The sequence below is a fragment of the Physeter macrocephalus genome, chromosome 19, assembly GCF_002837175.3.
Source record: "Physeter macrocephalus isolate SW-GA chromosome 19, ASM283717v5, whole genome shotgun sequence".
Taxonomy (NCBI): domain Eukaryota; kingdom Metazoa; phylum Chordata; class Mammalia; order Artiodactyla; family Physeteridae; genus Physeter; species Physeter macrocephalus.
Window position 1 is genome coordinate 30161091 of NC_041232.1, and position 10179 is coordinate 30171269.

A 10179-nucleotide genomic window follows, 5' to 3' on the forward strand; every position below is an offset into this window, starting at 1 on the left:
CCTGTGTGTGTGTGTGTGTGTGTGTGTGTGTGTGTGTGTGTGTGTGTGTGGTAGGGGGGGGGGGAGGGGAGGGAAGGGGCAAACCAGACTGAGAAAAATCACAGAACCGAGCAAGGGGGTTTCAACCCTGATAATCTTTACATTGCCTCTTGGGCTTGACAGAATTCATCCCTGGCCTGGATTGGTTATGTATTGTTTAGTGTAGTATATGTAGTATACTGTAATATTGTATATATATTGATAGTAAAGTATAGAATAGTATAGTGTATATAGTATAATATAGTATATATAGTATTGTACGGTATAACATATAAAGTATAGTGTATATAGTTTAGGATAGTGTAATACAGTGTAGTATAGCTCAGTATAGTAGAGCATGCTGTATATACAGTATGGTACCATACAGTGTGATATGGTCTGTATAGAATAGTATCATATAGTGTATATAGCACAGCACAGCCCAGCACAGAATGGTCAGCCACTGGGACACACTTGAGTGGTGCAGGGAGGGCCATGGCACTGTCTTCTCTGCACCCCATTTGCTGGTTCAGTTTCTGTCCACCCTTTGGGGGAGGCTTGCTGTGGTTGAGTGGGAGTTTCATGGGGAACCACAGAGCAGACCTCACCCACTCACCTGCTCAGCTCATGGCTGTGTTGCCTTTGCCAGTGTTATTCTCTGAAAGACATATCATGTTCTTCTGGGTTTGTTTTTTTTTCTTTAATTTCTTCAATGCCTATTCATTTTGCTCAGCCTCTGATATTAGTTGCTGTTCATATTATCTGTTACAGCACTGATATTTTCTGCTAAATCGTTTTATAAAACATCACAAGTACCCAATAAGTGTTTCCGGTGACGGTTTGTTTTTAATTTGTAAAGTCTTGATGAATATCATTTGCATATTTTAGTCTCTCCAGTTCTTCTTTGCTGAGGGTGTTTTCAAGGTATGTTCTTTTACTTCCTGAAGGGGCAAATGATGTGAAAATCCTTCCAGGTCAAGCTGTTTGTCCCACTCCAGGGTGCCGAGGGATAGGCCATATCCGTGGTCCGCGGTATTCAGGACATCACAGGTAAAATTTTTTCTTATTTAAATTATTTCAGGGATGAACTGAAACATGATGCAGATTAGCAGCTGTAGGAAGCATCGTAATGACCCTCTGGGAGCCCGACACCTCCCCATCATACTCCCCCATACCTGTCCCGAGGCCCCTCTTCAACATTTTCCGTGTCTGCCCAGCCCGCCTTCCTCCGGGCCTTTTGGCCTCCTGAGGCCCGACCCAGACCACCAAGCTTGCCAGGGCCTCTGCCCTCTGACACTTGTCTCAGCAGGTGCACACATGCCCCACCCTTCGTCCCTCCCGCTCCTGAATCCTCCCCACACAGCTGCCCATCTCGCCGCCTTCTCAAGAAATTCCAGAACCTCCTGCCACTTCGCCCCTGGCTCTCACCTTGCCTCTGTTTCTTTTTCTCTATTTTTTATTTATTTGGGGATGAGATAATTCTGTTATAGGATAAAAAATAGTGTGAAGTTTTGTTGCAGAATATGCCTGTGTTTTAAATATGTGATAATAGTATGGAGAGGATAGTGCTCATAATGAAAAATAAGTACAAATAAGTGTTGAAGTCCTCGCTGCTTTTTCTGTCACCATCAAGTGGTAAAGTAACGTATAGATAAATTATTCATATTGGTGATCTAGTTACAGAATATGTAAATTAAAGCTGAACAGAATTGGCATCAGATTTGTCCAGATACACAAACAGATAAAACAAACACGTAGATAACTATGAAGAGAAAAGGATAAATCATATATGTGAAACAAGGAAATGTTTGTTTGGATAAAAGAGATCCACAGAGAAGTCGTCGCTGTGTCAGGTGCTTGCAGTTCTGGAAACCAGTGCTTCAAACAGCTCTAATGAATCAAAGCAAGTGTTACTATAAGAAATAAGGCTGATGTACGTAAATATGTTATATGTGTAAATATAATACTAACACTTAATTGAAAGAGTTCTAAGTCTTTTGTCACAGATATTTAAAAATCAAATACCTACTCTTGCACATGTTTGAAAAAGTGACACAAATTGGTTAACGTATTACATAAGCTTCTTTGCATTCAGAATCAGACCCTCGTGAATCTCCGTTTGACTTGGCATCCTGGATGCCCATGTTTTTCCACACAGCACTTGTATCATTAAGAACCTTGGTGGTGCCGCATTTCTTGAGTTCTCCGCTCTAAAAGGGGGCTTCCAAGGTGTTGGTAATATTGTTTCTTGATCTGGTACTGATAACCAGGGATGTATTCAACTTGTGAAAATTCATTGAGCTTAAGTACACTAATAATACTGGTACTTTTCTTTATGAATATATTATACATCAATAAAAAGTTGAAAATTTAAAAAAAAATACTAACACTTAAAAGATTATAATATAGCAACCATAAAAAAGAAAGAAGTTGAAGACATGTAGACACCTTGGTTACTTGGACAAGTGCAGGACTCGCAGATTATAAGAGAGGCCCTGGTGGTGAAGCTGGAGTTCTGTATGAGGGAAGGGAGGAAGAGAGAAAAGGACACGGGGGAGCAGGTGGGGGAAGAGCCATCCCATCGTCGGGTCGGGGTCTGTGTGGGGTGAGGACCCTGTCGATAGAACCACTTTCCAGACATTACTAGGGGTGTGTGGCTGTGAATAATCTTCTTCAGGCCTTTCTTGTGTGTTTATGTTAGTTTTTAAAAACCTAGAGCTGCAAAGTCCAACATGGTAGCTGTAGTCATATGGGTCTGTTTGCATTGAAATTAATTACAATTAAAAATAATGAAAATTTCAGTTCTCAGTCACAGTAGCCACATCTCAGTTGCTCAGGAGCCACCTGTGGCTTGTGGCTGCTGTATTGGATGGCCCAGAAAGTTCCTCTGGACAGCCCTGAGAGAGCATACCAGGTTCTGCCTCCTCACAGTGGATTTTTGAGTGCTAGGTATTTCTGGATGGATAACTGGACATCCTAGTGCCTCCTTCAAAGCTTAAATCATTATCCTCAGAGTGAGCCGGCCAGTACGTGGTGGTCGGTCTGTCCCTTACTGTCCTCTGCAGTTGCCCGCCTGTGGCACCAGGGCTGGGGTCACAGACATCACCCGGGCAGCTCCTGGGACCGCCGAGGAGCTCACTCACCCCAGCTGACTTGCCCCCCTCCCCACCGACCACGATTCTTATGTGTAGGTTATTCATCTCCCCCTACTTGGATTCTGAAAACATGGACCAGATCACAGTGGGCACACTCCACTGTATTTCAGCAGCTTCCCTGAACTTTCTCATCCAGTATGGCCCAAGTGGGTCTGATTGCTGTTCTTAGTTATAGTATCTAATTATGAATAATGGGAGAATATCTGACGTGATTCTCTCCAGCAAGTAGCCTTTACCGGGTTGGCATCAGAACTTTGGAAGAAACCAGAAAAATGTAAAAATAAGTGTTTTTTAAAAAAGGCATTCTATGAAGCTTAGAAAAAAAAAGAGATAACTGAACACGTGATAGAAGAATGGGACTTTAAAAAAATTTTTTTTACTTTTTAACATATAATTGGTATGCAATATTATCTACTGCAGTGTACAACAGTGATTCACAATTTTAAAGATTATATTCCATTTATAGTTATTGTAAATATTAGCTATATTCCCTGTGTTGTGCAGTTTATCCTTGTAGCTTATTTATTTTATACATAGTTTGTGCATCTTAATCTTTGTGCCTTAAAGATAGGGCAACCCTATCTTGCCCCTCCCCACTTCCTTCTGCTCAGTGGTAACCACTAGTTTGTTCTCTATACCTGTGAGTCTGTTTTCTTTTTTTGTTATATTCACTAGTTTTAATTTTTAGATTCCACATATAAGTGATATCATGCAACATTTATCTTTGACTTATTTCACTAAGCATAATATTGTCTATGTCCATCCACGTTGCTGAAGATGGCAGAATTTCGTTGTCTTTTATGGCTGAGGAGTAGTCCATTGATGGGCTTTTTACTGACACACAGTGCTCCCTCCTCCTTCTCTTTGTCTCTTACTCTCCAGTCTTACGTTTCAGATTTTATTCATATCAGCCATTAGTAATGTTCCACAGGAGGGCAGGGTGTTCCAGTTATTCTCTGAAAGCCCCAATTCTACTGCATGTTTAAAAATGCTCATATTATGATTCAGGTGGAGGAAGAGTTTCATTTTTTCTTTTCATCCCTGAGTTAAAATCCTTATTTTTTTGCCCTCTGAATTAAGAAGACTCATGCAATCTCTTTTTCAACTTCTCCAGCTTTTAGACTTCCAGTTGTCCTTGTAGTACACTTTTTACTTCCAAACTATAGTCTAGGATTGTGTCCTAGTCACCTTTTATCTCCAGTGCCTGGTGTAGTGATTTATACATTAAGAATATCCACAAAATGGTTTCTAAATAAATGTAGTTATAAATGAATCAATGAAAAATCAAGGTTTATTGGACAACTTAAATGAATATAGAAAGTTAGGGCTATTTTCAAACTCTGACAGAAGAATCTCCCACCTCCTCCTTTTATCTTTTTTCAAATCTATGATTGGACATAAAATAGATTTGGATTTAATTAATGTTAAGAAACTATAAATAATGACCATGAGTAAGAGCAATAATTCAATGACCATAGTTTTCAGAGAAAACTATTTTATTTATGTTTCAAAACAAAGCTTTAAAATGATTTGGTTTGTTTAATGATAGTATATTTAATGGTAATTAAAATTTTACTTGAAATAATATGTTATTGAATAATTGAAAGCTATATAAAATATTAATTAAAAAATAGTTATCTATCACATACTGAAATATCTGTAACATAATAAATGTAATATTTAACGTTTCTAATATTTGTGTATCTTACCCATAACTGCTTCCTATTCTCCACATGCCTCTCTTTCTCTCCATGAGCTTTATATTTCCCCTGTGCCCTTTATTGCACACATAATAAACAATGGGGAATTGAATTCTCCTTTTAAGGAATTAGAATCATTCACCTCTTAATAAATTATTTATTAGTACTTAATATATGTTAGATCCTACCAGACAGATATTTTAAAGATTTGTATGAAGAGGATTAGTGAAGTATTTTTTTAAATTCTAAAATAAACTTTATTTTATTTTATTAATTTTTATTGGAGTATAGTTGATTTACAATGTTATATTAGTTTCTGCCGTACAGCAAAGTGAATCAGTTATACATATACATATATCCACTCTTTTTTAGATTCTTTTCCCATATATACCATTACAGAGTACTGAGTAGAGTTCCCTGTGCTGTACGGTAGGTCCTTATTAGTTATCTATTTTATATATAGTAGTGTGTATGTCTCAATCCCAATCTCCCAGTTTATCCCTCCCCCTTGCCATTCCCCTCTGGTAACCATAAGTTTGTTTTCTACATCTATGACTCTATTTCTGTTTTGTAAGTAAGTTCATTAGTATCATCATTTTTTAGATTCTACATATTAGCTATATCAAACAATATTTCTTTCTCTGTCTGACTTACTTTACTCAGTATGACAATCTCCAGTTCCATCCATGTTGCTGCAAATGGCGTTATTTCGTTCTTCTTTAATGGCTGAGTAATATTCCATTGTATATATGGGCCACATCTTCTTTATCTGTTCCTCTGTTGATGGACATTTAGGTTGCTTCCATGTCTTGGCTATTGTAAACAGTGCTTCAGTGAACATTGGGGTCCATGTATCCTTCTGGACCATGTTTTTCTCCAGATATATGCCCAGGAAGGGGATTTCAGGATCATATGGTAGCTCTATTTTTAGTTTTTTAAGGAACCTCCATACTGTTCTCCACAGTGGCTGTATCAATTTATATTCACACCAACAGTGCAAGAGGGTACCCTTCTCTCCACACGCTCTCCAGCATTTATTGTCTGTGGATTTTTTGATGATAGCCATTCTGACTGGTGTGAGGTGATAGCTCATTGTAGATTTGATTTGCATTTCTCTAATAATTAGCGATATTGAACATCTTTTCATGTGCCTCTTGGCCATGTCTTCTTTAGAGAAATGTCAATTTAGGTCTTCTGCCCATTTTTTCTTTTAACATCTTTATTGGAGTATAATTGCTTCACAATGGTGTGTTAGTTTCCATTTTTTGATTGGGTGTTTTGTTTTGATGATATTAAGCTGCATGAGCTGTTTGTAAATTTTGGAGACTAATCCCTCGTTGATCACATCATTTGCAAATATTTTCTCCCATTCTGTGGGTTTTCTTTTCATTTTGTTTATGGTTTCCTTTGCTGTGCAGAAGCATTGAGTTTAATCTGTCTCTGCGAGACAGATTGAAAAAGATCTTGCTGTGATTTATGTCAGAGGGCTGTGTTGCCTTTGCCAGTGTTATTCTCTGAAAGACATATCATGTTCTTCTGGGTTTGTTTTTTTTTCTTTAATTTCTTCAATGCCTATTCATTTTGCTCAGCCTCTGATATTAGTTGCTGTTCATATTATCTGTTACAGCACTGATATTTTCTGCTAAATCGTTTTATAAAACATCACAAGTACCCAATAAGTGTTTCCGGTGACGGTTTGTTTTTAATTTGTAAAGTCTTGATGAATATCATTTGCATATTTTAGTCTCTCCAGTTCTTCTTTGCTGAGGGTGTTTTCAAGGTATGTTCTTTTACTTCCTGAAGGGGCAAATGATGTGAAAATCCTTCCAGGTCAAGCTGTTTGTCCCACTCCAGGGTGCCGAGGGATAGGCCATATCCGTGGTCCGCGGTATTCAGGACATCACAGGTAAAATTTTTTCTTATTTAAATTATTTCAGGGATGAACTGAAACATGATGCAGATTAGCAGCTGTAGGAAGCATCGTAATGACCCTCTGGGAGCCCGACACCTCCCCATCATACTCCCCCATACCTGTCCCGAGGCCCCTCTTCAACATTTTCCGTGTCTGCCCAGCCCACCTTCCTCCGGGCCTTTTGGCCTCCTGAGGCCCGACCCAGACCACCAAGCTTGCCAGGGCCTCTGCCCTCTGACACTTGTCTCAGCAGGTGCACACATGCCCCACCCTTCGTCCCTCCCGCTCCTGAATCCTCCCCACACAGCTGCCCATCTCGCCGCCTTCTCAAGAAATTCCAGAACCTCCTGCCACTTCGCCCCTGGCTCTCACCTTGCCTCTGTTTCTTTTTCTCTATTTTTTATTTATTTGGGGATGAGATAATTCTGTTATAGGATAAAAAATAGTGTGAAGTTTTGTTGCAGAATATGCCTGTGTTTTAAATATGTGATAATAGTATGGAGAGGATAGTGCTCATAATGAAAAATAAGTACAAATAAGTGTTGAAGTCCTCGCTGCTTTTTCTGTCACCATCAAGTGGTAAAGTAACGTATAGATAAATTATTCATATTGGTGATCTAGTTACAGAATATGTAAATTAAAGCTGAACAGAATTGGCATCAGATTTGTCCAGATACACAAACAGATAAAACAAACACGTAGATAACTATGAAGAGAAAAGGATAAATCATATATGTGAAACAAGGAAATGTTTGTTTGGATAAAAGAGATCCACAGAGAAGTCGTCGCTGTGTCAGGTGCTTGCAGTTCTGGAAACCAGTGCTTCAAACAGCTCTAATGAATCAAAGCAAGTGTTACTATAAGAAATAAGGCTGATGTACGTAAATATGTTATATGTGTAAATATAATACTAACACTTAATTGAAAGAGTTCTAAGTCTTTTGTCACAGATATTTAAAAATCAAATACCTACTCTTGCACATGTTTGAAAAAGTGACACAAATTGGTTAACGTATTACATAAGCTTCTTTGCATTCAGAATCAGACCCTCGTGAATCTCCGTTTGACTTGGCATCCTGGATGCCCATGTTTTTCCACACAGCACTTGTATCATTAAGAACCTTGGTGGTGCCGCATTTCTTGAGTTCTCCGCTCTAAAAGGGGGCTTCCAAGGTGTTGGTAATATTGTTTCTTGATCTGGTACTGATAACCAGGGATGTATTCAACTTGTGAAAATTCATTGAGCTTAAGTACACTAATAATACTGGTACTTTTCTTTATGAATATATTATACATCAATAAAAAGTTGAAAATTTAAAAAAAAATACTAACACTTAAAAGATTATAATATAGCAACCATAAAAAAGAAAGAAGTTGAAGACATGTAGACACCTTGGTTACTTGGACAAGTGCAGGACTCGCAGATTATAAGAGAGGCCCTGGTGGTGAAGCTGGAGTTCTGTATGAGGGAAGGGAGGAAGAGAGAAAAGGACACGGGGGAGCAGGTGGGGGAAGAGCCATCCCATCGTCGGGTCGGGGTCTGTGTGGGGTGAGGACCCTGTCGATAGAACCACTTTCCAGACATTACTAGGGGTGTGTGGCTGTGAATAATCTTCTTCAGGCCTTTCTTGTGTGTTTATGTTAGTTTTTAAAAACCTAGAGCTGCAAAGTCCAACATGGTAGCTGTAGTCATATGGGTCTGTTTGCATTGAAATTAATTACAATTAAAAATAATGAAAATTTCAGTTCTCAGTCACAGTAGCCACATCTCAGTTGCTCAGGAGCCACCTGTGGCTTGTGGCTGCTGTATTGGATGGCCCAGAAAGTTCCTCTGGACAGCCCTGAGAGAGCATACCAGGTTCTGCCTCCTCACAGTGGATTTTTGAGTGCTAGGTATTTCTGGATGGATAACTGGACATCCTAGTGCCTCCTTCAAAGCTTAAATCATTATCCTCAGAGTGAGCCGGCCAGTACGTGTTGGTCGGTCTGTCCCTTACTGTCCTCTGCAGTTGCCCGCCTGTGGCACCAGGGCTGGGGTCACAGACATCACCCGGGCAGCTCCTGGGACCGCCGAGGAGCTCACTCACCCCAGCTGACTTGCCCCTCTCCCCACCGACCACGATTCTTATGTGTAGGTTATTCATCTCCCCCTACTTGGATTCTGAAAACATGGACCAGATCACAGTGGGCACACTCCACTGTATTTCAGCAGCTTCCCTGAACTTTCTCATCCAGTATGGCCCAAGTGGGTCTGATTGCTGTTCTTAGTTATAGTATCTAATTATGAATAATGGGAGAATATCTGACGTGATTCTCTCCAGCAAGTAGCCTTTACCGGGTTGGCATCAGAACTTTGGAAGAAACCAGAAAAATGTAAAAATAAAGAAGTGTTTTTTAAAAAAGGCATTCTATGAAGCTTAGGGAAAAAAAAGAGATAAATGAACACGTGATAGAAGAATGGGACTTTAAAAAAATTTTTTTACTTTTTAACATATAGTTGGTATGCAATATTATCTACTGCAGTGTACAACAGTGATTCACAATTTTAAAGATTATATTCCATTTATAGTTATTGTAAATATTAGCTATATTCCCTGTGTTGTGCAGTTTATCCTTGTAGCTTATTTATTTTATACATAGTTTGTGCATCTTAATCTTTGTGCCTTAAAGATAGGGCAACCCTATCTTGCCCCTCCCCACTTCCTTCTGCTCAGTGGTAACCACTAGTTTGTTCTCTATATCTGTGAGTCTGTTTTCTTTTTTTGTTATATTCACTAGTTTTAATTTTTAGATTCCACATATAAGTGATATCATGCAACATTTGTCTTTCTCTGACTTACTTCATTTAGCATAATGCCCTCCAAGTCCATCCATGTTGCTGCAAATGGCAAAATTTCATTGTATATGCTCCATGTAATTATATATACAATTATATATATATATTCCATTGTATATTATATATATATATATAATTGTATATGCTCCATGTAATTATATATACAATTATATATATATATTCCATTGTATATATATATATATATAGCACATCTTCTTTATCCATTCATCTGTTGATGGACACTTAGGTTGCTTCCATGTCCTGGCTATTGTAAACAGTGCTGATATGAACATCGGGGTGCACATATCTTTATTTTTTTAAAAAAATCTTTATTGCAGTATAATTGCTTTACAGTGGTGTGTTAGTTTCTGCTTTATAACCAAGTTAATCAGTTATACATATACATATGTCCCCATATCTCTTCCTTCTTGCGTCTCTCTCCCTCCCACCCTCCCTATCCCACCCCTCTAGGTGGTCACAAAGCACCGAGCTGATCTCCCTGTGCTATGTGGCTGCTTCCCACTAGCTATCTATTTTACATTTGGTAGTGTATATATG

The 10179-nt window shown here is 38.8% G+C and overlaps 1 protein-coding gene across 1 annotated transcript in view; it reads left to right on the top strand.

The window, feature by feature from the left end:
* The window catches only part of L3MBTL4 (L3MBTL histone methyl-lysine binding protein 4), a 319099-nt gene that overhangs the window by 165617 nt on the left and 143303 nt on the right, over positions 1–10179 (top strand). Inside the window, exon 13 of the mRNA XM_055080549.1 lies at positions 966–1068. Coding sequence (XP_054936524.1) covers positions 966–1068 — 103 coding nt within the window. The remainder of the gene's footprint in view (positions 1–965; positions 1069–10179) is intronic.